Source organism: Musca autumnalis, unplaced genomic scaffold, assembly GCF_047663935.1.
Source record: "Musca autumnalis isolate F117 unplaced genomic scaffold, ASM4766393v1 scaffold_1, whole genome shotgun sequence".
Lineage (NCBI taxonomy): Eukaryota > Metazoa > Arthropoda > Insecta > Diptera > Muscidae > Musca > Musca autumnalis.
Window position 1 is genome coordinate 258517716 of NW_027411644.1, and position 27723 is coordinate 258545438.

General features: G+C 32.6%; 3 protein-coding genes and 1 non-coding gene across 29 annotated transcripts in view; 1 reads left to right on the plus strand and 3 right to left on the minus strand.

The window, feature by feature from the left end:
• The window catches only part of jar (Myosin heavy chain 95F jaguar), a 105156-nt gene extending 101201 nt beyond the window's left edge, over positions 1-3955 (minus strand). For 9 of the 26 annotated variants that reach the window (XM_073960915.1, XM_073960913.1, XM_073960910.1 and 6 more), the window contains exon 1: positions 3660-3933. The gene's annotated coding sequence lies outside the window, so the exon portion shown is untranslated. Of the gene's footprint in view, positions 1-2234; positions 2472-2620; positions 2887-3382 lie in introns of those variants that run through there. The other 17 variants (XM_073960916.1, XM_073960920.1, XM_073960914.1 and 14 more) reach the window with 7 other exon arrangements.
• Positions 3956-11541: 7586 nt separating this feature from the next.
• Positions 11542-27723, minus strand: part of LOC141389457 (uncharacterized) — a 91998-nt gene continuing 75816 nt past the window's right edge. The window contains exon 4 of the mRNA XM_073960950.1: positions 11542-11577. Within this exon, the coding sequence (XP_073817051.1) occupies positions 11555-11577 (23 nt within the window). The 3' untranslated portion in view covers positions 11542-11554. The remainder of the gene's footprint in view (positions 11578-27723) is intronic.
• Positions 17546-19592, minus strand: LOC141391220 (neprilysin-1-like). The gene has a single exon (XM_073964134.1). The coding sequence runs from the start codon at positions 19589-19591 to the stop codon at positions 17555-17557; it is 2037 nt and encodes a 678-aa protein (XP_073820235.1). The 5' UTR covers position 19592; the 3' UTR covers positions 17546-17554.
• On the plus strand, positions 23394-23477 carry TRNAL-UAA (transfer RNA leucine (anticodon UAA)). The gene has a single exon. It is a non-coding gene; the product is annotated as a tRNA-Leu (tRNA).

Below are 27723 nucleotides of genomic sequence, written 5' to 3' on the forward strand. Positions count from 1 at the left end.
TTTAAGGTTTTATTAGCTCAGGGGATAGCGGTCTCGGTTATCTTTCCAATGGTACCCATGTTGTCGTGGCAAAATTTTCCTTAAAGGATCTGTGGTCAAAAATAAGTATCTTTATTGCAGGGTCATTCCAAAAACGGTAAATTTCGCGACATCGAGCAATATTCTTTAAAGATTTTAGTAGCTTGGGGGATTGCTGTCTCGATAAACGTTCTTATGGTATCCATGTTGTCCCTGTTGAATTTTCCTTAAAGGACCTAAAAAGTTATTTTTTTACAAAGAAAGCCATTTTTGAATATCTCTGTTAACTTTAACAGTGCTCTGCTAACGCGCTGTTAGCAAAAGCGTTAACATAGCACTTTGTGTCTCCGCTTGACTTACATTCCAAATTTTAAATTCTATCTTTACCCTGGAACAAGTCTCGTTTAGGGAACTTGCTCGCATCGGGCTGAAATTTACCACAGGTAGTCCTTGGGACCCTGATCTCAACGATATATAACATTTCCGGAGGAAGTCCTTACATCCTGAGATATGGGTCTTGATTTTTATATCCTCAGCATTTATGCTAACCTCATCGAAATAATGGTTTTAGACCCCAAGTATGTTTGGACGAAATCCGTTTCAGACAATTTGGAGTTGATTTATCAATTTGCTTCCTCTGTCCGTCTGTCAGACTGTCTGGCTGGCTGGTGCTCATGATAACTCTCGAACAAAAAAAATTTGGCCTTCGTAATATTTTGTGCAAAACTTAGTTTATGTTTGAAAATGGGCCACATCGGTCCACTCCTTCAGGTACCTCCCCCACAAAAGTTCCAAAATGTTCGGATTTGGTCTGTACTTTACATATCGTGAAATTTCTACCAGACATAGATGAAGTTCCAATATTGGCTCTATCGGTCCATTCCTTCGGGTACCTCCCACACAAAAATTTCGGAAAAATGCAGTTCAGGACCTGTAGGCCTATTCTGTAACTTTTAACAACTTTCGATATTGTTTAAATTTCTTTTGTTTTTGTAACAACTACAAAACAAACAAATGAAATTGTTGTAAAATAAACAATGAGTGAAGTTGTTTAAAAGTTACAGAATAGGGGGGCTGCTCTCGAATCGTTTTGATTTTTGTTGTCATAACTTCTATTAACTGCCCCCATTAGGGCAGTACAAGTTTTATCTTGGGCATACTTCCTGAGAAAATAGCCCAAAGTTTAAAAAACTCCTGTGGCACCATGTGTAGTGACTAGAACGCAAGATAACTCTCGAACGAATCAGCAGGTTCAATGCAAAATTTGGCCTTCGTAATATTTTGTCCAACCTTAGTTTAAGTTTGATGATGATCACTATCGATGCGCACATTCCGGTAACTCCCCCCACCAAAAAACAAAATGTCAAAAAGTGAACGGATCAACTGTCCAACGTTTAAATCTCCCAATATTTTGTTTCATATCCGTCTTCTCTTCCCACAAAAGTTCAACATTTTTGTTTAAGTGAACTTTTGGATCTGTTCGAAACTCCTTTGGAAAATTATACTGATGCTACTCCTTGTGGTTCTGTTTAAGCGATATTACGTTTTTCGTGGGCAAGTCCATGCTTCCTGACATAGTTATACGGTGACCAACCTAAATAACTGGTAGGCACACTATCTATCGAAAGTAATGACTCCCAAAATAAGATCCACTTCCAAAATCTACTATGTCGGTCCATTCCTCCAAGTACATCCTACGCAACACTTTTGAGCTTCAAACCAAATATATTTTTTGTCGGCAAGTTCATCTTTTCAATCCTTCCAATTCCGATTGTCGGCAAAGCCGACTGATACTTTTTTACTTGTCTTATAATAAATTTTTATACAATAAATACGTCAATATAAAAAATTACAAAAAAATATACATTGCGAATTTCAAACTTCTAATAAAATTCATCTTCGCCTTTACAAATTGTATTGAAAACATTTTTAATATTGACCTTCTACAGGTAAGCCTTTAACACAACAGACACACCCTTTAAACTAAACTGTCCATAACAACAACCTACACATCATCAACAACAACATTTTGAATCCTTTCAATTCCGATTGAAAGAAAACATAATCATAATAAATTCAAAGAAGCTCTTTGAAGACATACAATAGCAGGGTTTTCAAACACACATACACATATACACACGCCCACGTTCTAGAATTTTCCACAATATTTGTACATGAAAATCTAAGCTTATGTTTATCCTTGCAAATTTCGTTACCAACAAAAACAACGCTTTTGAAACATCTCAACGAAAAGCGTATTGAAAGTAAAACAGAATACTCGTACACCACCACCTATGTGCGTCAATTGGGTACAATGATGGGTTATTGGAGTGACCCCCACAGCATCAATCCATATGTTTGCAAAAATCTCCAATTACACTTAGCAATAAAGTTGATAACGTCATAAAAAGTGTTTGTAGAGTGAGGAGGAGAGAGGTGGCCAAATGTTGCGTTGTTACTGTTGATGCAACCAATAATATTCATTCGAAAATATGTATGCAACAATAAACAAATGTGTTTTTGTTATTTATTGCAAAATTTTCTTATTTCATTTTGTTTTGTTGTTATTTCACATTGCGTTTCACAATTGCACAATAATCACCTAAATACGTAATATAAACAGACGGGAGAGACCGCCAGCCACACCGACAGACAAACAGCAAGCTTACACTTTAGTGCAAATTACTTTGATTTTATTTTTTTAGTTTTTTTCGTAATTTTCGTTTTCAGATTCAATTTCAAAATAATTTCAACAACACAAGCCATACGCACTCGTCCGTCAGAGCCAGCTATTGTTGTGGTTTGACCATGGCAGAACTACCAGGTAGTGGTATCACACCAGCTGATCGAATATGAAAATTCAAATCCCTTTATAAAAAAATATTTTTGTTGTAATTTCCCCAACAACGTAAAGAAAATTTTGACATAACATATTCAAAATTTTACGATGCCACTACCTGGGTAATTGTGCCATGGGTTTGACCCACATTATGAGGGGTTTGTTTTGCACTTTGAGGTAAAAATTTCAGCTTATTTTTGGATAAATTTGTTTTCAAAACACACGTCGCACGTCAAAGACCACTTTTCAAAAGAAGCAAAAAACGGAACACAAAAAACACCAGGGGGCCTATTCTGTAACTTTTTAACAACTTTACTCATTGTTTATTTTACAACAATTTCATTTGTTTGTTTTGTAGTTGTTACAAAAACAAAAGAAATTTTAACAACTTTTCAATCGATAAAAGTTACAGAATTCCTATACAGGACTTAACACATTTACTCAAGCCAGAAGCTCATTAAAAAAGTTGAAGGATAGCAGTGCCACAATACGGAAGACAGGATAATAATTGCACACTTAACGTACACTAACATTAAAACGCGCACTAACACACGCACGCACACACTAAAACACTGTCGTCACTCGCTCGTGCTGCAGCAACTTGGTAACTGTGTTACTGGGTGTTTTCCTTCGCGTGTGCTTTATATTTCCATATATAGATGGATGACTGGCAGGATGGATATAAAACTTCGCAGATATATCTCTCGTTTTTGTTTCTTTTGCCAAATTTTTGTTGTTTGTTTCCTTTTCGTTTCACCCAGTAACCGACATTATCCACAATGGCTTTTGAAAACGAACCTACATTTGACACTCTCTTGCCGCCGCTTGTACTCTCTTCTTCTCTTCAGCGAACACACACAGGGTGTCACTTTTAATAGAATCCACTTCCACACAATTCAATTTCTTCTCATGGAAATTATTTTCATCAAAACATTGTTCAATTGTTTTCATCCGGTCGGTGTTGGTTGAATGGATGACGAATGCTGTTCGTTCGAATATTTCTCCCGACGACGACGTTGTTAATTTTTATTCAGTTGTTGCCAGTTGAACGTCACGTATTGCACTGTCATGTCGTGTGGCGTTAAAAGTCCAACGATGCACTCACTCACGTTCTCTAGTCCAACACCGCCCGCCACCACCATCATCAGCGTGAAAATTCCATTTTAAGGACTACGTTTTTGTATTGGGGTAGTTTCACAACAAATGCTGGAGAGATGTGAGATGAGAATGCTTACACCAATATCGTTTACGATATTTGCCACAAAGATGCCAGATTTAAATAAGGGATTTTAAAAGCGACCAGAATAGGAACCCTCTATAGATGAGCAGACGACGAAAGGGTGTGTTTATAGATGAACGAAAGGGTATGTTTATACACGCAGAAAAAATATATGTTAGAAATATGTTTGGATCCAAAAATAATGTGTATGTGTCCAAACAAATATATGTTTGCAACATTTTGTAACATATCTCAATTTTATTTGTTTGGGTGGGTACAAACATATTTTTATGTTAGAACATATTTTTTTATGGGTGGAGAGAGGATTTTTATCAAAGAGAGTAACAACAGGGCTCTCGCGGCCGCGGAATGCTGTTTTATAATAAAGAGCTGTACGTATGGTGTAATAGGAGACGCCGTTCAGTTTTCTAAATACAATCGTTGAGTAAAGACGGTAAAGTGAGTGAATAAATCAGTGTTTTGTCTTTTCTTAATGAAATTGTGCTTTTTAGTAAATTAAATGCGCAATTCATTTTATAAATGAATCAAAAAGGTGAATGGAAATATTTTATTGGACAAGGAAGAAATCGCATTTAATATTGGCAATTACATCAATACATTTTTCATATACATACATATGTATATTTGAAATAAGGATGTACCTATTTATTACATTATATAATCATTTGATTCCAAATGCCGATTTCGCTGATAATTTCAACTTTGAGGAAAATGTGTTTTATTTCAAAACTAAGGAGAAGCGTTCAACGATGTTTCTTATCATTTTTATACCCTCAGCCTTAAGGCTAGAAAGGGTATATACACTTTCAAACTGGCAAAATGTACCTCATCGAAATACTGGTTTTGGACGAAATGTGTTTTAGACAATTTGGAGTCAATTTAGCAATGTCCGTCCGTCTGTCTGGCTGATGCGCACGATAACTCTCAAAGGGATGAGCCGATTCGATTCAAAATTTGGCTTTCGTAATATTTTATCCAAACTTAGTTTAAGTTCGAAGATGTGTTATCGGTCCATTCCTTCGGGTACCTCCCACACAAAATTTCGGAAAAGTTCAGTTTAGGGCATGCTCTCAAATCGCTTTGATTTTTGTTGTAGCAACTTATATTCACTGCCCCCCATACGAAGGTACACGCAGAAAAATTTATGTTAGAAATATGTTTGGATCCAAACAAATATATGTTTGGGACAGGTTGCAAACAAATTAATGTTTGGATCCAAACATAATATGTTTGGGTCCAAACAAATATATGTTTGCAACATTTTGTAACATATCTCAATTTGATATGTTTGGGTACCAACATATTTTTTATGTTAGAACATTTTTTTCATGGGTGGAAAGAGGATGTTTGTCAACGAGAGTAATAACAGTGCTCTCGCGGCTGTGGATTGCTGTTTTATAATGAAGAGTTGTGTGTATTGTATAATAGAAGACGTAGAAGCGAAGAAGGGGGCTTTGGTGGCGTGTATGCGACAAACTCGTGTGTTTCTTGTTTTGTTGTTGTTAACCAACTTAGGAGGAGAATAAGAAAAGAAGAAATGATATGAATTATATTTTATTTCTTTCTTCAGTGTTTTAGATGCCTTTGTAGAGTCAAGACGGTAAAGTGAGTGAATAAATCAGTGTTTTGTGTTTTCTTAAAGAAATTGTGCTTTTTAGTAAATTAAATGCCCAATACATTTTATAATTGAATCGGAAAGTTGAATGGGATTATTTTATTGGACAGGGAAGAAATCGCATTTAATATTGGTAATTACATACATACTTATGTATATCTGAAATATGGCATACCCATATTTATTTATTACATTACATAATCATTTGATTCTAGAAGCCGATTCCCCGCTGATGATTTCAACTATGAGGACAATTTGTTTTATTTCACAACAAAGGAGAAGCGTTCAACTACATTTCTATATATTTTTTCTTTTTAAAAATGTGACTATTTACAAATTATTTCAATCAGTTTTTCTTTTATTAAATTGTGTTATGTATTTCTTTGGAATTTTGTATGTACCTATGTGTTTGTTGTTCTTTTGCCTTCCAATAAACAACCTCAACATTTGTGTGTATACTATGGAGATAGCCAGTGAGTTCTTACTGAGAGCAAGTGAGCACACATTTTAAAGTGTTTTACATTGAATTTTACGCTCCCTTGCTCTTAGTAAGCGCTCACTGGTGCATGTGTTTGTTTTTTTTTTGTGCCTTTTGGGTTTGTATTTTTTTGCACCCAAACATATAAAATGTTTGCACCCAAACATAAAATTGTTTCCACCCAAACATAAAATTGTTTCCACCCAAACATAAAATTGTTTTCACCCAAACATAAATATCTTTGCACCCAAACATATATATGTTTGCACCCAAACATATATATGTTTGCACCCAACCATATATTTGTTTCCACCCAAACATATATTATGTTTGGGACTGTTGCAAACATATATATGTTTGCTGCAAAATATGTTTGGGACATATGTTAGAGAGGCCGATTTTTTTTTTGCGTGTACAAGTTTCATCAGGCGCAAGTCCATACTTCTTGAGAAAAAAACCTGAATGGTGCAAAAAAAACCCCTATGACACTGTGTGTAGTGGTTGGAGCGTAAGATAATTCCGAACGGATCTGCCGTTTCGGTCCTAAATGTGGCCTTCGTAATATTTTGTGCAAACTTAGTTTAAGTTCGAAGATAAACCATATCGGTCCACTCCTTCAGGTACCTCCCCCACAAAAGTTCAAAAATGTTAGGAAAAATTGTGCGTACGATAACTCTTGATGGGAGTGACAGATTTGGTACATACTTTACACCTCCTAATATATCTACCAGGTATAGGTCAGGTTCGAATATGGACTATATTTATCCACTCCGTCTGGTACTTCCGACACACATTTTTGGATAAATTCACTTTAAGACCTGCTCTCGGATCACTTTGATTTTTGTTGAAGCAACCTGCATTCGCTGCCTCAATTAGGACAGTAAAATTTGTTTCAATGGCAAGTTTATACTTCTTGAGAAATAAGCCCGAAAGTTGTAAAAACCCCCTATGGCACCATATGTAGTGACCAGAGAGCTCGAACCAAATACTGCGTTCGTCCACAGTTTGTATATCGTAATATTTCTTTGAATATTATATGAAATTCGAAGGTGGAAGGAGTGAACCTTCCGATACCTCCCCCACAAAAGTTCGAAAATATTCGCTGAGGGTATATCTCTATCGGCAATGTCGACTGATACTTTTTTACTTGCTTCTTTTGAAAAGTGTGACTTTTTATAAATTGTTTCGTTCAGTTTTTCTTTCACTAAAGTCTGATTTGTATTTCTTTGGAATTTTAATGTACCTATATGTCTGTTGTTGCTTTTGCTTTTTTTTATGAATTTCAATAAACCACCACCATTTATAAATGTGTGTATATGTTTGATATAGCCAGTAAGGGTTTACTGAGAGCAAGTGAGCATACATTTAAATGTGTTTCACATATACAGGACCCAAACATATGTTATGTTTGGGACTGATTGCAAACAAATATATGTTTGCTGCAAAATATGTTTGGGACATTTGTTAGAGAGGCGTTTATTTTCCTCCGTGTAGATTAGCGGAAGGGAGTTTTTATAGTCGGGCTGAAGAGAGTCTTTATACACGAGCTAAAGGGAGACTCTATAGACGAGCGAAAAGGCAGAATGAAAGTGAGTCTTTATAGACCCGCAGAAAGGGAGGTTTAATGACGAGCAGAAAGGGGGTCTATATTAGACGAACGATAGGGATGTTTTCAAATTTGAGGAGAATGTGTTTTATTTCACAACTAACGAGAAGCGTTCATCGATGTTTCTATATTTTATATTTATTGGAATTATTATTTCCTTTTTTTATAAATTATTCTATTCCGTTTTTCTTTCAAAAAATTCTGTTGTGTTTCTTGTATTTGGAATTTTGTATGTACCAATGCGTCCGTTGTTGCTTTTGTGTTTGGTACTTCTATGCGTTTCAATAAAATAAACATTGTGTATGTTTTTTATGATTTTGTGTTTGTATTTATATTTCACCCAATCAAATATTTGTTTGCACCCAAACATATATTTATACCCTCAGCATTTATGCTAACGAGGGTATATACACTTTTATACGGGCAAAATGTGCCTCATCGAAATAATGGTTTTAGAACCCAAGTATGTTTGGACAAAATGTGTTTCAGGCAATTTGGAGTCGATTGAGCAATGTCCGTCCGTCTGTCTGTTTGTCTGGCTGGTGCGCACGATAACTCTCGAACGGATGAGCCGATTCAGTTCAAAATTTGTCCTTCGTAATATTTTGCCCAAACTTAGTTTAAGTTCGAAGATGGGCTATATCGGTCCACTCCTTCCGGTACCTCCCCCACAAAAGTTCGAAAATGTTCGGAAAATTTGTGCGCACGATAACTCTTGAAGGGAGTAACCGATTTGGTCCATACTTTGCCCATCGTAAAATGTGTACCAGACTTAGATAATGTTTCAATATAGACTCAATCGACCCACTCCTTCGTGTACCTCCCACACAAAATTTCGGAAAATTTCAGTTTAGGGCCATCTCTCGAATCACTCTGATTTTTGTTTTAGTAACTTGTATTCACTGCCCTCCATACGACGGTACAAGTTTCATTAGGGGCAAGTCCATACTTCCTGAGAAAATAGCCTGAAAGTTGCAAAAAAAAACCCTATGACACCGCGTGAGGTGGTTGGAGCGCAAGATAACTCTAGAACGGATCTGCCCATTCGGTCCAAAATTTGGCCTTAGTAATATTTTGTCCAAACATAGTTTAAGTTTGAAGATAAGCCATATCGGTTCACTCCTTCAGGTACCTCCCCAAAAAAGTTCAAAAATGTTCGGAAAAATTGTTCGTACGGTAAGTCTTGAAGGGACTGGCCGAATTGGTCCATACTTTACACATCCTAATATATCTACTAGATATAGATCAGGTTCAAATATTGACTATATTTGTCCAATCAAACCGGTACCTCAAACGCAAAATTTCGGATAAGTTCACTTTAAGACCTGCTATCGAATCACTTTGATTTTTGTTGAAGCAACTTGCATTCGCTGCCTCAATTACGATGGTAAACGTTTTTTTTTCATACTTCTTGAGCAAACATCCGGAAGGGTGTAAAAACCCCCTATGGCACCATATGTAGTGGTTGAAGATCCACTTCCAATGTAGATCCATTCCTTTTAGTATCTCCTCCGCAAAACTTTTGATATCTAATACTAATCAACATTTTTGTCGGTTCAAATTCCCAAAATTTTTAAAAACCCCTAAATACATACGTTTTTTGGGAAAAATTGTTTCAATATATACAGGCTGAGGGTATATCTCTGTCGGCATAGCCGACTGATACTTTTTTACTTGTTTGGTTTGTAAAAGCTCCACTCGGAGTCATAAACTTATGTATACTTATTATGTATGTATATCAGTGAATCAACTAATAAAAACCCAAACATATATTTTTTTGCACCCAAACACATACTTGTTTGCACCTAAACATATATTTGTTTGCAGGGCCTGTTTGCTGTAAAATATGTTTGGGACATATGTTAGAAAGGCCTTTTTTTCCTCCGTGTCATTTTAGATGTCCTTCTTGCTTGATTTCTACTCCAACTACTTTTTCTTCCTACCCTCCTCTTCTGGTTTCTCTCTCTTATCAGGATGAACACAATGGACCGCTGATCACAAAGTGAATTAGTGTCTACAACAACGGCAGCTGCATATGCTACAACCTAAACTGGAACATGAAGAAATATCACGGTTTACAAAGTTTCCAAATTTTCGAAAATTGTTGAAGTAGTGGGCCGATATAGTCCATCTGCAAACTAGATTATTTGTATGGAAGAAATAAATATAGAACTTCTTAATAACGAGGGCCTCTTGCTTCGGTAGGTAGAATATCAATGAGCTAATAGAATCAGAGTGAACTCATCGAGACAAGTCTCCCTTGTCCCTTCTGGGATGTTTGTGGGAGCAATTAAAAAAATAACAAAGTAAAAAATCCGTAAGTTCGGCCGGGTCGAACTTTTTATACCCTCCGCCATAAAATATTCTTAACCAAAATGGAATAAATAAGTAGTTTCCTCGCCTGTCCACAAATGTAGGTGCAAACATTGTTCGATCACGGATAATCCAAACGCAAAAATTATCTAATCTAATTTAAAAATTGTGTTCATTCAGGTGGTAATTTTATATGGGGGCTATTTTAAAGGGTGGACCTATGTAGACAATTTTTTGTGGAAAAGTTTTGTGACTGCAGAGAACATAAAATATCAAATTACTGGTAGTTCCGTCAAACAAAGTAGCTAAAACCCTCAAAATGGCGAAAATTGTAAGGTTCTGCTATACCAAATCATGGACCTATGTTTACAATTTTTTGGATTGACTGCAGAGAACTTCAAATGTCAAGTTTCGGGTAGTTCTGTCAAAAAATATTGTCGAAGCTCTGAAAATACTGAAAACTGTTATATGGGCCCCATACCAAAACATGGACCTATATTGACAACTATTGTTGGAGAAGTGTTGTGACCCCTATGAACCCTAAATGTCAAATTACAGCTAGTTCGGTTAAACATTGTAGCTAAACCCGTCATAATATCGAAAATCGGGGATATGTGGGCTATACCTAAACATGGACCAATGTTGACAGTTTTTGGTGGAGTAGTGTTGTGACCTCTAAGAACCCTAAATGTCTAATTACAACTAGTTCGGTTAAAAAATTTTACCTAAAACCCTCAAAATACCGAAAATCGGGAGGTTTTTTATATGAAGGCTATACCTAAACATGGTCCTGTGTAGACAGTTTCTGGTGGAGTAGTTCTGTGACCCCTAAGAACCCTAAATGTTAAATTACAGCTAGTTCGGGTAAAAATTGTATGGAGGCTATACCTAAACATGGTCCTATGTAGACAGTTTCTGGTGGAGTAGTTCTGTGACTCCTAAGATACTAAAATGTCAAATTGCATCTAGTTCGGTTAAACATTTTAGCTAAAACCCTCATAATATCGAAAATAGGGAGGTACCGTTATATGTGGGCTATACCTAAACATGGACCTATGTTGACAGTTTTTGGTGGAGTAGTGTTGTGACCCCTAAGAATTCTATATGTTAAATTACAGCTAGTTCGGTTAAAAAATTGTATCTAAAACCCTCAAAATACCGAAAATCGAGAAGTACTGTTATATGGGAGCTATACCAAAACATGGGCCGATATAGGCAATCTTCGAAATTTACCGGCCTATAGAAAAGGATACTCGGGTGCAAAAATCTAGTGTTCTATCTCAATTTTTGGGGACTCTAGAGTGATTACAGCAGACGGAAACGGCTAAAAACAAACTTAATCTACCCTCCATACTATGGTGGAGGGTACACAAAAAGTGTACAAGACCCTCTGTAGCCATAGGTATAAAATTAAAAATACCATCGTACTTACCTACTTTAATTTCTTAAAGGGAACAGAACAACGTACCTGAAAAGAAGAGAAATCATCAAATAGGAATGATTCTTGGATACAAATACATATTATAGGATCTTATAAAATTATTACGAAATAATAAATACATTTATAATGTTGAATTGAAAACATTTTCAGAATTATAATTTTGTACCCAAGCAGACGAGTCAATACGAGGAAATACTGGTATTTCCTTAAAATAAAACCATTTTCCGAACAAAAATATATTATTATAAAAATCTGACAACTCCCTTTCCAAAATAATAAACCAGGGAGAAGATTAAAGCTTTTCTACTCTGAGTTTATTTATTTATTGAGATGAGCGCATGCTCCATGGATGAGGTAGAACTTTAAATTGGACTTAATCATTTCCACCACATACACGGACGGATTACATGACACAATGTGCGAACATTCTATAAGGGTAGATTTACAAAGCAACAAATCCACACTATTGTGTTGTAAAAAAAGCCGCTGCAGTGCTGCAATGGCTACAGAAACAATGGGAATAACAGAGGCTGGCTAGCTACCTAACCAGCTAGCTGTGTCATTCGGTCACTAGTTTATAATATGCGACGCAATATGAGATGTGTTACTCTAGAAACCTCAATTTCTCATTGCATTTTTTTCTCTATTCCACATAAAAATAATTTCTATTGTAAACAATAATCAGTTAAGATGTGTTAGATATACTCGCCTCCCTCTTGCCAATTTCACCAGCTAAACAACTACCCACCCACTACGAGTATCATATGTGTTAGACACATCCATGGAAACTGTATTGCATCTCATCATCATCGATTCCAGATGATGATCAGACGTACATAGTTTATAATTTGTGAACGTGAGAGAAATTTACTATGAAGGAGGGTACGACAAAATCGAAATCGAAAGAAATGCGAATAGGAACACATTTCATTCATTTTGTGGTGTATTTCGAGGTCATTGAAATCCAACAAAAACAACAACAAATCGAAACACCAAGAAGGGGCATCATGGAAACCGGGTGTGAAAGCAGGCAGGGAGGGAGGAAGTAAATTTACAAATTCAGCCATAAAGCATTTAGGCATCTATCCATCCTCCACATGTTTTTGATTAGTTTATAATGTGAACTGTTGTTGTCATTGTTCCAGCAGACACCATTGTGGGGGATGGCGACCAGTGTGAATTAAAAGGGTGGTGTGAGAATTCATGTTTTTATGTATGTTGAGAGATGGATAGGGAATTCTTTCTTTCGCCAGTATGACAGGTAGTTTAGGGTGCATTTAGTGATCGAGTTCTAGGTGGTGGAAAAACAGAAATGGATTTGATTCTTGAAGACCATTAAAAAATCAATTTGAGTTTTAGAAAATAATTTTAAACGACTTTTAGAAAATAATTTTAAATGTGGACTTTTTAAAAATATTTATTTAAACGTGGATTTTTTAATTTTTTTTTAAATGTGTGTTTTTTTAAAAAACATTTTCAAACGTGGATTTTTTAAAACATATTTTTAAATGTAGATTTTTTAAAACATATTTTAAACGTGGATTTTTATACACTCAGCCTTTAGGCTAAAGAGGGTATTTACACTTTGATACGACCAAAAATGTGCCTCCTCGAAATAATGGTTTTTAGACCCCAAGTATTTTTGTACGATATCCGTTTCAGACAATTTTGAGTAGATCTAGCAATGTCCGTCCGTCTGTCGGTCTGTCTGGCTGGCTGGTGCGCACGATAACTCTCGAACGGATAAATCGATTCGGTTCAAATGTTGGGTATCGAAATATTTTGTCCAGATTCGATTTAAGTTCGAAGATGGGCCATATAGGTCCACTCCTTCAGGTACCTCCCCCACAAATGTTCAAAAATTGTCGCAAAACTTGTGCGCACGATAACTCTTGTAGGGAATGACCGATTTGGTCCATACTTTGCACATCGTTTAATTTCTACCAAACTTAGATGAGGTTCCAACATGGACTCAATCGGTCCACTCCTTCGGGTTCCTCCCACACAAAATTTCGGAAAAGTTCAGTTTAGGACCTGCTCTCGAATCGCTTTGATTTTTGTTGCAACAACTTGTATTCACTTCCCCCCATACGACGGTACAAGTTTCATCAGGGGCAAGTTCATACTTCCTGAGAAAATGGCCGGAAAGGTGCAAAAAGGCCCTATAACAACTTGTGTAGTGGTTGGAGCGCAAGATAACTCTCGAACGGATCTGTCGATTCGGTCCAAAATTTGGTCTTCGTAATATTTTATCAAAACATAGTTTAAATTCGAAGATGGGCTATATCGGTCCACTCATTCAGGTACCTCCCCCACAAAACTTCAAAAATGTTCGGAAAAATATTGCGCACCATAACTCTTGGAGGGAGTGACCGATGTAATCTATACTTTGCACATCCTAATATATCTACCAGATATAGATCAGGTTCGAATATGGACTATATTTGTCTACTCCTTCTGGTACCTCTCACACAAAATTTCGGATAAGTTCACTTTAAGACCTGCTCTCGAATCACTTTGATTTTTGTTGAAGCGATTTGCATTCACTGCCTCAATTACGATGGTAAATGTTTTTTTCAGGGGCAAGTCCATACTTCTTGAGCAACCAGCCCGAATAGTGTAAAAACCCCCTATGGCACCATAAGTTGTGGCTGGAGACCCACTTCCATAACGGTCAATGTCGATCCATTCCTTTTAGTATCGCCTCCGCAAAACTTTTGATCTTTAATCCTAATCAATATTTTTGTCGGTTCAAACGCCCAAAATTGTTAAAACCGCCTAAATATATACGTTTTTTGGGAAAAAATGTTTCAATATACACAGACTGAGGGTATATCTCTGTCGGCAAAGCCGAGTTATACTTTTTTACTTGTTTTAAAAAATATTCTTAAATGAGGATTTAAAAAAATTCTTAAATGTGGATTTTTTAAAAAAATCTTTTTTATGTGAATTTTTTTAAAAAATACACGCAGAGAAAAAAATATGTTTGATCCAACAATATTCCAAGAGCAAAATATGTATTGTTAACATATTGTTGGATTCCTCATGTAGTATTGTAAATCCAAAAATAGTTTGTGTCAACTGAACAATATTTCTCTCTTCTCTTCGAAAATTTGTTTCTCTTCTCTCGCTATTCGATGCCGTGTTGAAAAAACAATTTTGGTGAGTTGTGGTGTGTTTGTATGACATGCTGCCTTTACCTTTGTTTTTGTGTGTATGTACTTGTGAGACTCTTGTTTTTATTTGTTTCTGTTTTGTTTCATTCTTCTTCTTTCCTTTTCATGTTTGTTATGGTGTTTAATTATTCCTTATGTTGTGGTGGGTTCTTGTGGCTTTTTGTTTGTCTTTGTTGTCAGGCAATGCAGCAAACCATGCATTGTGTTCATCAATGATTGCAATATTATACGCGACATTTATATCCAAGTTATGCGAAAAGTGTATATGAGAAGTATATGCACTCAAATCAAAAATTTCTGGGCTGGTTTTCTGTATTGACAATACTTTTTGTAAACAAAATTAGATTATGATAGTTCCTACAATCGGTATTGTTAACGATTTTAACAATATTGCGGAAATTCGAAAGTTGTTTTTGTTTTCTATGTTTGGAACAAAAGATGGTATTTTTGGATTTGGATTACAATGTTTGAACAAAACAAATACATTTTTGGAACCAAAACATATATTTTTGTTCCAACAAAAGCGAAAAATATTTTTTCTCTGCGTGTATTCTTAAATGAGGATTTAAAAAAATTCTTAAATTTGGATTAAAAAATATTTTAAAACCTGGATTTTTACAAATATTTTTAACCTGGACTTTTAAACAAAGGTTTTTAAAAAATGTTTTTAAACGTGGATTTTTAAAAATATTTTAAACCTTTATTTTTAGAAAATATTTTTAAAAGTAGATTTTTAAAAATATTTTGAACGTGGATTTTTTACAAAACATTTTTAACCGTGGATTTTTTGTAAAACATTTTAAACGTGGATTTTTTATAAAACATTTTTAACCGCGGATTTTTTAAAAAATATTTTCAAACGTGAATTTTTTAAAAAATATTTTTAAATGTGGATTTTTTAAAAAATATTTTCTATATGGATTTTTTTTTTAAATATTCTTAAATGAGGATTTAAAAAAATTCTTAAATGTAGATAAAAATAAATATTTTAAAACCTGGATTTTTACAAATATTTTGAAACTGGACTTTTAAACAACGGTTTTTAAAACATGTTTTTAAACGTAGATTTTTAAAAAATATTTTCAACCTTTATTTTTAGAAAATATTTTTAAAAGTAGATTTTTAGATTTTTTATTAAAAAATAATACAAAATATTTTTTAAAAAATAATAAACATTTTTTTAATATTTTAAACAATTATTTACCATTTCTAATCGTGAACTTTTAGAACAAATATTTTAAAATATTTTTAAAAGATATTAAAAAATATTTTTAAAAGAACCTTTTTAAAAATATTGTTACTTGCATTTGGGTTTTTTAACCCACTTAGCGCCGAGAATTTTTTTGTGAGAAAACTTATAATTGTTTATGAAAATTATATTTTTGGGACTTTCTAAGCATTTTTTTAAAACGTATAGTTTTACTGCAATCGGGACTTCTTTTAAAAGTGCCTAAAACTTTGGAGGGTAATATAGGTGTATCCCAATCCCTTGATTTTTGATTGAGAAAATACTCCTACTATATTCCTAACAAATCCCTTTATTTTTTAGAAAATATTTTTAAAAGTAGATTTTTAGATTTTTTATTAAAAAATAATACAAAATATTTAAAAAAAAATAAAAAAAATTTTTTTTTTAAATATTTTAAACAATTATTTAATATTTCTAATCGTGGACTTTTAGAACAAATATTTTAAAATATTTTTAAAAAATATTAAAAAATATTTTTAAAAGAACCTTTTTAAAAATATTGTTACTTGCATTTGGGTTTTTTTTTACCCCACTTAGCGCCGAGAATTTTTTTATAATTGTTCATGAAAATTATATTTTTGGGACTTTTTAAGAATTTTTTAAAACGTATGTATAGTTTTCCTGCAATCGGGACTTCTTTTAAAAGTGCCTAAAACTTTGGAGGGTAATATAGGTGTATCCCAATCCCTTGGTTTTTAATTGAGAAAATACTTCTAATATATTTCTTACAAATCCCTGTCTTTATATGATTCTAACATTTATGATTAAATTTTTAACGCATTTTTAAATTTTTCATCAAAAGCCGAAAATTACAAAAAAGTCGATTTTTTGAAATGCTTGGGTTTTAGGACAATTGCGTGGAAATGCATAGGACAAATGAAGCTTTATAAGCATGAAATGACAGATAACAGACAATACTATAAAAAAATGCAAAAAAACACAAAAATATTCGAAAAAACCAGAGTTTAACGTAAACTTTTGCAACCATTTTTTGGCGTTTAAACGACCAGTGGCTTTATCTGGGCTAAAAAATATTTTTAAACGTGGATTTTAAATAAATATTAAATAATAATAAAAATATTAAACAATTATTTTTACAAAATATTTATAATCGTGAATTTTTAAAAACTAGTTTTAAACGTGGATATTTGAATAAACTTTTTTAAACATGGATACAATCAACAAATCTAAATAAATAAAAATAAAATCAAAATAAATAAGATTATTTTTAAAGAATTAAAAAAAAAAAACATTTTTAAAAAATATTTGTAGAAAATATTTCCAATCGTGGATTTTTAAAAAATATTTTTGAAAGACATTAAAATTTTTTTAAAAGAGTTTTCTCAAGAAAGATTTTCTTAAAACTATTTAAAAAAATCGTAAAACATATTATTATTGCATTCCTTTAAGAAATATTTTTAAAACAATATTTTTAAGTCATATTTCTAAAAAATATATATTTTTTTATTTTTTCACGAAAAAGTGAATTTTTTAAAAGACAAATTTTCATGGACATTTTTAAAGAATATTTTTCATGGACCATCAGTCCATGAATCATAAATTATTATTTCTTCTCTTTTTAGTAGACATCACAAACAAAAGGATTTTTAGGCTTTTCACAATGGAATGTCTTATAGAATTCCTTGAAATTTGATAGGACAGACATCAGCTTTAAACTTCCCGAAACATATTCCCCATTGGGAACAAAGGGTAGACTAGTAACGCCGTGATTAACATCATTACACCAGAGTTGAGCAAAGCTGATGAAGAACAATTTGTGGTCCTTGTAATCCAAGCCGGGAAGAACTTCCGTGGAAATATTTAAAGCTGCCAACAATGGACTGTGATACCACATATTAAAGGTTTTATAGGCCAAATGTAAACCATCAGTATCAGCCATAGTTTCCAATTCTGATTGCAGCTCTGGCAATTTCCTTCCACCATAGATATAATTGCCAGGTTTTTGTTTCGAATAGCAGAAGTTGCGTATAACTAAAGGCTCTGGAATTTTCCCCTTATTCCAATGGCTATATTGGCCATCATGATCATAGAAGAGACCTTCTGTGTCAATGGCATGCATTATTTCATGGGCTATGAAAAAGCCCAGTTGGCTTAATTTGATCGCAACGGGATACGAGGAATGCCATAAGAAGTTGGGTTGTAATAATCCCACCGGAACCACAAGGGTATTTTCTTCTGCTATGTATTTGGGTAGAAGCGAAATGGATGGGACATCCCAATTGGCAATGGGAGCAGCAGTTAACTTGGCTTTGCTTTCCATGGAATTTAAAATAAATATAGACTTCAAATTACCACAAAAATCATTTACATCAATAAGCAACTGGCCATATTCTTGAGAAAAATCATGATTTTCATGGGAATTTACAATAACCTTTAAGGCTTCCAGTTTATCCTTTATACGTTTCTGCATATTCGAGCGTAGCCAGGTATTTTGACGCAGTGAAAATTCCATGACAGTTTTAAAATCATAAACCATATTTATGACCGCCTGTTCGGCATCTTTGACATTGGTGCGCCGATAAACCATATTGTCCAGAATATTGGCAAAATGTCTCCGTGTAAGGCTAACACAACCCCTTTGCAAAGCGTCAAAGGAATTAGGGAAGGGTGTCAGCATAAAATTCCTCAACAATGAATAGAAAATGTAATTCGCCACAACTCTCTTGGGGGTCCGCTTCATTACTCGCACAAGATTTTTATGGTACATGGTGCATTTATCAATGATTTTACCCTTGGGTAGCGGGGCATCCAATGCCATCTCCAGATATTTCAACAAATCCAATTCTTCTGGATATTCCCTCTTCAAATAATCCACATATTCATAAGGTTGGGCGAAGACACTGGTCTCATTCACCGTACCCATGGCTAGGGCAACTTCAAAACCCAACATTTCTTGAGCCACCTGTTGAGCCACAACTTCATCCATACTTAAATAGTTGCGCAAATGTTCAACAATTGTCATCCGATACTCATCCACCATTAACTTGTAACCGGGATTCAAAAACATTTCCGCCTTCGGCAAACCAAATGAGGGCACATCAAAATACACCGTATTGCGTTTCTTATCGTACACATCTTTGCGCACATATTTGCCAATAATAATTTGTAGATCGTATTTTTTGGATATTTCCGCCACAGTTTTCAGCCAATCGAAATTGTCGTCTGACCAATTTTCCTCCAACACAGGCATTTGCCCAAATTCTGCTATTATTTCTTTCAGTTTTGCCACATACGACCAACCAGATTGGCGTAGAGTCAAACAGGAATTATAAAAGTCTTTAACTTTACGATCGCTCAATGTATCCATGGTGATGTTGGGGCTACTCAACACCGAGAGCATTATGTGTTCCAAGTCACCTTGCATTAGCCGCAAAACACTTGTCTCTGCCTGTTGACCCCAACTTGCCGGGTAGATACGTGGAAAATTGCCACAACTGAATTCATAGAAATTTTTACACGGATCAGCAGCTGGATTCATGAAATTTAGAATATTTTTCGCCTTGTTGGCGGTGGGTAATTCGGCTCCGCGACTCAATGTCACCAGTAAGAAAATTGAAAGTCCTTGCAGAAGGCTTCGTTTAATACGTGTCTTCATTTTAAATGAACTATATGGCATTCTTAATGCTACGAAATGATATTAACAACTGTTTTGTTTTAAAAATTCAAAATTAAAATTTTGCAAATTTTGATTTGTTATTCTATTCTAAGCAAACAAACATTGATACTAAAGGTTATCAAACTTTTATTGTTGTTGACTAAAATAAACTATGTATGATCTGGAAGATATGTTTTTAAGTTTGCACTGTGGGGCAATTTTATAGAACAAAATTAACGAACATTATTTTTTATTTATTTTTTTAACATAAATAAAAAACAATTTTCGTTGGTGACAAAAGAATTTTTGAATGTTTTCAAAGTAAATATACAGTACCATTTGGGGTAGGTATTATAAACAGTGGGCCTATTTGGATCATTTTTGATATAATATTGCGTTTGCATATAACCGTATTTAATAAATCCACTGTATTTCAAATGTCAAAATAGTAAAAAATATGAAAATATTTAGAAACATATTAAAGCACATTTTTATAAAAAAAAATATTCTTAAAAAATTTATTTAAAAAAGTGCTTAAAAATTGTATTTTAAATATATTTTTAAACTTGGATTATTAAAATATTTTTTTTTTTTGATTTAACAAAAAATATATTTTTAAACGCGGATTTAAAAAAATATTTTTAAATGTGGATTTAAAAAATATATTTTTAAACGTGGATTTAAAAAAAATATTTTTAAACCTGATTTTTTAAAATAATATTTTAAAAAGAATATTTTTAATTTAATATTTTTAAACGTGGATTTTTAAACCTGTAATTTTAAAAAATATTATTAACCGTGGTTTAAAAAATGTTTTTAAACACGGATTTAAAAAAATGTTTTTAAACGTGGATTTTTAAAAAAATATTTTTTAACGTGAATTTTTTAAAAAAAAAATATTTTTAAACGTGGGTTTTTAAAAAAATATTTTAAACGTTGATTGTTAAAAATATTTTTAAACGTAAATTTTTAAAAAAATATTTGTAAACTTGGATTTAAAAAAAGTTTTTACATGGATTTAAAAAAAATATTTTAAATGTTGATTGTTAAAAAAATATTTTTAAACATACATTTTTAAAAAAAATATTTTTAAACTAACTAAAAAAAACTAAAAAAAGTTTTTACGTGGATTTAAAAAAAAATATGTTTAAACGTGGATTAAAAAAATAAAAGTTGATTTAAAAAAATAATTTTTAAAAAAAAAATGATTTTAAACGTGTGTTTTTAAGAAAATATTTTAAATTTGGATTTTTAAAACATGGTGTTTTAAAAAATATATTTAAACGTAAATTTAAAAAATTATATTTGTATTTTGTAGGATTAAATAAACATCGTTTTAAACGTGAATTTAAAAAAAAATTAAACTTTGATTTTTTAAAAAATATTTTTAAATGTGGATTTACAAAAATATATATTTTTAAACATGGATTTTTAAAAAAATATTTTTAAATGTGGATTTAAAAAAAATATATATTTTTAAACATGGATTAAAAAAAATATTTTAAAACGTGGATTTAAAAAAAATACTTTTAAACGTGGAGTTTTAAAAAAATATTTTAAACGTGGATTTAAAAAAAAATATTTTTAAAGGTGGATTTTTAAAAAATATTTTAAAGCGTGGATTTAAAAAAATATTTTTAAACGTGGATTTTTAAAAAAATATTTTTAAAGGTGGATTTAAAAAAATGTTTTTAAATGTTGATTAAAAAATATTTTTAAACGTGGACTTAAAAAAAAATTTTAAACGTGGATTTTTAAATAAATATGTTTAAACGTGCATTTTTGAACAAATAGCTTTAAACGTGGATTTTTGAAAAATATTTTTAAAGGTGGATTTTTAAAAAACAATTTTAAACGTGGATTTTCGCAAAAAAATTTATTTTTAAACGTGGATTTTTAAAAAAATATTTTTAAACGTGGATTTAAAAAAAATATTTTTAAACGTGGAGTTAAAAAAAAATGTTTTTAAACGTGGATTTAAAAAAAAATATGTTTAAACGTGAAGTTAAAAAAATGTTTTTAAACGTGGATTTAAAAAAAATATTTTTAAACGTGGAGTTAAAAAAATGTTTTTAAACGTAGATTTAAAAAAATGTTTTAAACGTGGACTTAAAAAAATTAAACGTGGATTTAAAAAAAATTTTAACGGGAATTTTTTGAAAAAAACTTTTTAAACGTGAATTTTTTGAATTTTTTTTTTAAATTTTTATAAAAAAATATTTTTAAACGTGGAGTTTAAAAAAATATTTTTAAACGTAGATTTAAAAAAAGAAATAATTTTAAATGTTGCTTTTTAAAAAATATTTTTAAAGAACAAATATTTAAATATATTAAGAAAATAATTAAAATGTTTTTAAAATAATTAAAATAAAAAATAGTTCTAATCGTGGATTTTAAAAAGATATTTTGAAGCATATTTAAAAATATTCTTAAGAAGCATTTTTAAACAATATCCTTAACAAGTCAAAATCCTGAAGAGTGGAGAATAAAAACACAGCGTTGTAGCAAACAAAAAATACTAAAAACCCTATTGCGAGCTATTAATAGGGTCTCATATCTCATGATATCTATATTCGCTTCCTCTAGACAAAAAATACTGATTCTACTGACATGGAGTGTGGCTGACTTCCGTATCCTCAATTGATTTGTGTTGTTTAAACTTCGTCAACATATTTCCGTTTCAAACTCATACATTGTTCCTCAAAAATGCTAATAAATGCATCAGAAATAAAACTGATACATGTTTGATTTTTACCTGCGTTAAAAATGCGCAATTTTTACGTTTTGAAACACGTAGCTTCGCAGTTGTTAGTACAATGGCGTTAAGGAACATAATAGGTACTTCACACATTTGCAGTAATTTGCCAAGCAACCGACGATACGGAAGTCAGCCTGTATTTAAAAAAATGGATGGGTAAAATTATCTTTCCATAAAAACCTACGTTGGGCTATGACGAAAAATTAAAAAAAAAAAATATTTAAATCGGACCAGCCGTTCTCAATTGACGCAATTGCCAACAAACCGCATTTCATTTTTATTTATAAAGATATCCTTTTTAATACAAAAATATTGTCAAAATTATTAAAAAGCAAAATGTTCGATGCCAAAGATGCCATTCAATCATGGGTGCAAGTGATCTGGCATGTCATCTTTTTACCATCTTCATCGATGCATTTTTATGAGCGTGGGCCCCAAAAAATGCTATTCATTTTTGGATCCAAAGCATGTCCACCAATGCTTTGGCATGTCATTTTCACCAACCCTTTGCATACGACAAGAGTCAAGCCTATTGTAAATAATTAATCTTAGGCCATGTTTATATCATAGCCTTTTGCAAGGTTAACCTTCTTAATGAGGATTTATTTGACGTATACACAAAGGAACTGACATTTGAAACCCAGTGGGTTTGTTAAATCCGGTTATATATAATTCAACTCTATTGGATCGATGGAATGGGTTCAAATGCTGATGAAAAGATCGGATCTTTCACGACTTCATTTGAACCAACGCAAAAGATGCCATGAAATCACGACATCGCATGGAACCCGTTCCTTCAAATTTTGCTGGGATTGCATCTAAAAATAATTTTCTCTAATTAGATGTTTATCACTGGCATTTTAATGAGGTCATACATACAATCAAACAATGGAAATAATGTCAACCATTCTCATTATCCCAATTAACCAATTGTAAAAACAGAGAAAGAAGAACCCTAAAGAATTTCTTTTTTTTTCTAAAAATAGAAAAAATGTCGTCGACCATATATTTATATTGCAAACATTTGGCCAACGGCATCAAGCAGTCAGGTTGGCCGAGCGGTCTAAGGCGCCAGATTTAAGCTCTGGTTCCCGAGAGGGAGCGTGGGTTCGAACCCCACACCTGACAAGAGAATTTCTTTTATTAATTATTTTTTTTAGAAAGTAAATTAAATTTAGAAAGTACAGTCAACCAAAAAAGTCTACATACAGCCTATAAATCTCAAGTTTTAAGGGTAAGGAAACAAATTTATACATACATAGTTCTATTTCATATGCCTAATGAACAAAACTAAATACAACAAAAATATATTCCATAATACGAATAACGGTAAATTCTATAAAAATTAATAGGGAAAAAGTGTACATACACCACAATGAAATATTGAGATTAACGTAAAAGTTATGGAATAAGCAATACAAATTTTACATTTTATTGCTTTATCGGACGTCTTTGGTTGTCTGTGATATCTTTTTGGAAAAATAGAAACATACATACCTATATGTATACATATATAAAATATAAATATAAAATATATTTGTGGATTCTTCCTCTTTATTTACTCATCCGTTATCCGGATATAAGTGATCGTACAATTCATTTTGTTTTTTAATATTTATCGCATTATATTTATGTTATTGTATAGTGGTTGTCAGCTCTCTGTGTCTTGCAGCATTCAGCAGATCCGTTTCGTCAGTATAACCTGTCCAGTCCATGATGTTTTTGAGTCAAGATGTTTCTTTTCTTCCTCTAACACGCCTTCCATCAAGTTTTCCTTTTAAAATTGCTTGTAAAATGTTGTATTTGTTGTTCCTTAATACGTGTCCAATATATGCTATTTTTCGCCTTTTTATTTTTTTTTTATAACTGCCGGCTTACATTCATCCTTCTTAGTACTTCGTCATTAGAAATTTTCGCAGTCCATGGTATTTTCAGTACTCGCCGGTAAATCCACACTTCGAAGGCTTCCAATTTTCTTTCATCAGAGGATTTGAGCGTCCAAACTTCTGTTCCATTTTATAAAACGTACTTTCGTTGTTAAGTTTATGTCATGGCTTTTCATAAGTTTATTGTATTTACAAAAAGCATCTCGCGCCATCTCTATACGACTTTTAATCTCTTTCGAGGGATCCCATTGGTCGTTTACTAGTATCCCTAGATATTTAAAAGATCGCACTCTTTCTATTTCTGTACCTTGTACTTTTAAGGTCACATCTGCATGGGGATTTTTTCTGCTTATGACCATATATTTCGTCTTCTTCATGTTTATTTTAAGGTCATATTTCTCACTTACACGTGCAAGTTTCTCTACAAGTTTCTGGAGACCGGATATGCTTCCAGCCAGTAACGTGGCATCGTCCGCATACCTTATGTTATTAATTATTTTCCCATGAATTTTTATTCCGACTTTTTCTCCTTCTATCGTTTCTTGGAATATTTTCTCTGAATATACATTAAATAGTAAGGGAGATAGAAGACAGCCCTGTCTAACACCCCTTGAGATGCAAATTTCTTTTGTTGGTTCTCCACTTACTTCAATTCTTGCCGACTGATTCCAGTAGAGACTTTTTATGCACATAAGTTCATTGTCTTGCATTCCTATATCATATAGTATTTCCATTAATTTATCGTGTTTGACGGTATCGAGTGCTTTTTCGTAGTCAATAAAACACATGAATACATCTTTCTGGGCATCCCTAAATTTTTGTGTTATAATTTGGATGCAATATAATGCCTCTCTTGTACCCATCCATTCCTTCTTTAAACCCAAATTGGGTATTTCCCATGTGTGCTTCACATATTTTGTATATTCTACTATGAATAATCTTTAGAAATATCTTCAAGGCATGACTCATTAAGCTAATGAGTCTGAAGTCACTGCATTGTTTTGCATTATTTTTCTTGGGTATTGCGATGAAGGTTGATTTTAGCCAGTCTTCTGGATAGTTTCCAGTGTTGTATATGTAGTTAAAAAGGTTGACTAGTAGGTGTATATTGTTGGAATCAATAAGTTTCAGTAATTCTGATGGGATTTCGTCCGGTCCTGTAGCCTTTCTGTCTTTCAATGATTTTATAGCGCGTTCTACTTCGCTCTGCGTTATAGACGTCCCTCTTCTTGGAATTTCCGAAACATCCTCATACGATGATCGTTCGCTATCAGTAAAAAGATTGGTAATATATTCCTCCCATATCTGCTTCCTTCCCTGCATGTCAAATACAGCTTCATTTGTGGATTAATTGCCTTTATTTAAGGTCAGACTTCGCGTATACCTCATTAAAGCGGATCCTTGCAGATTTCGTTGAGTTTTTCAGTCTGGTAGCTTATAAAATACAGTGGGACCAATAATTTTGAGATCCTAGAGCGCTTTGAAGTTGGTCTTGCGGATAATATATGGTCCTGAGCTTCGCTAAATATACGAATTCCTGAGTATTCAAATAAAGTATATAGTTTTCACAGCATTCCAAGGGGAAAATTACATGCAGAAGCCTTGGAATTGCCTTGTAATAAGGTCTGATATAATTTTTGGATCTTAACTCAATCAGAAATGTACAACATTATTCTGCAAACCCGCTCCTAAAGTTTCCAAAGCATCAAGATAAAAGCACCACCAAAGAATGCGTGAAATTTACGCTGTTAACTACTATGCTCTCGTATTATGATCGTTAGGGTCACTTAAAGCGCTATAAATGTCGAATAATTTTACATTGCTGATTCAATGGATGCTCGAGGATTATACCAGACCTTATTACAAGGTAATTCCAAGGTTTCTGCATGTAATTGCCCCTTGGAATGCTGTGAAAACTATAAACTTTATGAGAAAACTCAGGAATTCGTATATTTAGCGAAGCTCAGGACCAAACAATAGAGTTGTACAATCTAGTTCATTTGAAAGATCTAGTTCAATAGTTCAGCTCTTTTAACTGAACTAGTTCAGCAATCTAGTTCATAGTTCACTATCCAGTTCAATCATTCGGATCAGAATAGTTCACCGGCTCTTCATCGTTCGTTGGATGAAAAGGCATGCATACATACTAGGGTTACTCATTTTTTTAGATTCAAAATCTGTGGAAATAGCATATAGGGCAGGCAAAAACAAGCAGAATTGCGTTTTTACTTTTTCGAAATTGTAAAAAAACGTTCCGCACAAAATGCAATTACTTTAGCTCAAAACCAACATTTTTATTTGAATTTTTTTGTGATTTTTAAAATTTGATAATATTTTTTTTTTGATTTCTCAAGCACTAATCCTCTATATCTTTCAATTATATTGATTTCTTTCGGAAATTCGTATAAATGGTATAGCGGCAAAACAGCTTTTTTTATTTCATTCGATATTTTTGACCCAGTTATCGCTGTTTTTTTTTTTTTTTTTTGACATTTTTGCAACTTTTTTTAAACGACATGGCGATGTGAACACAAACTATGAACAAATAATTTAAAACTCAAAACGATATAAATTATGTATTATGACATTACTTCTGTATTGTCAAACCTTTATTAGAGCAACTCGTTTAAAATTTTTAAAACTGGGAAATGAAACCGAGTTGCAAATTTTAAAATCGATGTAGCTTAAAAACTAAATTACAGATTTTTGATCAAATTGCATATTTGAAATCGATGTACTAAAACCAACTAAAAAAAAAAATATTTCCAAGAACAACTATTGCACCAAAAATTTCTCAAATTTAAAAATTTAGCATTTAGCAGCATTTTGTGCTGAAGGTTTTTTTACAATTTCGAAAAAGTAAAAACGCAATTCTTATTAAAAATGACTATTTATTAAAATGACTAACCCTAATACATACACCAAATATAAACACACACAAGATTTTTTGCCAGCCACATAAATGAAGGACGTTTTTCTTAAATTTATATCAACTTAATCTTTCTTTATGAATGGAATAAAGCTATGCAAATGTAATATTTTTGTTCTGGATTACCCCCCTGTTTTTGTAAAAGTTTTTATTCTTCTCACACGAATTGTCAAATTTTGTAGATCGATTTATAGCCCGTTTCCACGGTACGTCGTTCATTCTCTATTCGTTGTTCGACCCATAACTACGAATAAATTACTTATTTCCCCACACAAAATTCTGTGAACGAACGACGATTTTTCTACGTTGTTCGATTAGAAATACTCTCTGAACGACGAATAAGTATGTCCCATCCCTAACAAATGAGAGAATTTATCGAAAAAATTAATTATGACATGTCTAAATTCAAAATTGAAAAATTTATTAAAAACACAAAAATTGTTAGAAAAAAGGTAAAAGATGAATGGAAATTAATGAACTAAACATTTTAGGCTCCGCGAAAAATGGCCCCAATGCAAAATTGCCCCAAAGCAAAAGTGCAAAATGACCCCAAAAAATT

Coding starts and splice junctions, on each gene's coding strand:
- LOC141391220 (XM_073964134.1), bottom strand. CDS start 19,591: ATGAAGACACGTATTAAACGAAGCCTTCTGCAAGGACTTTCAATTTTC.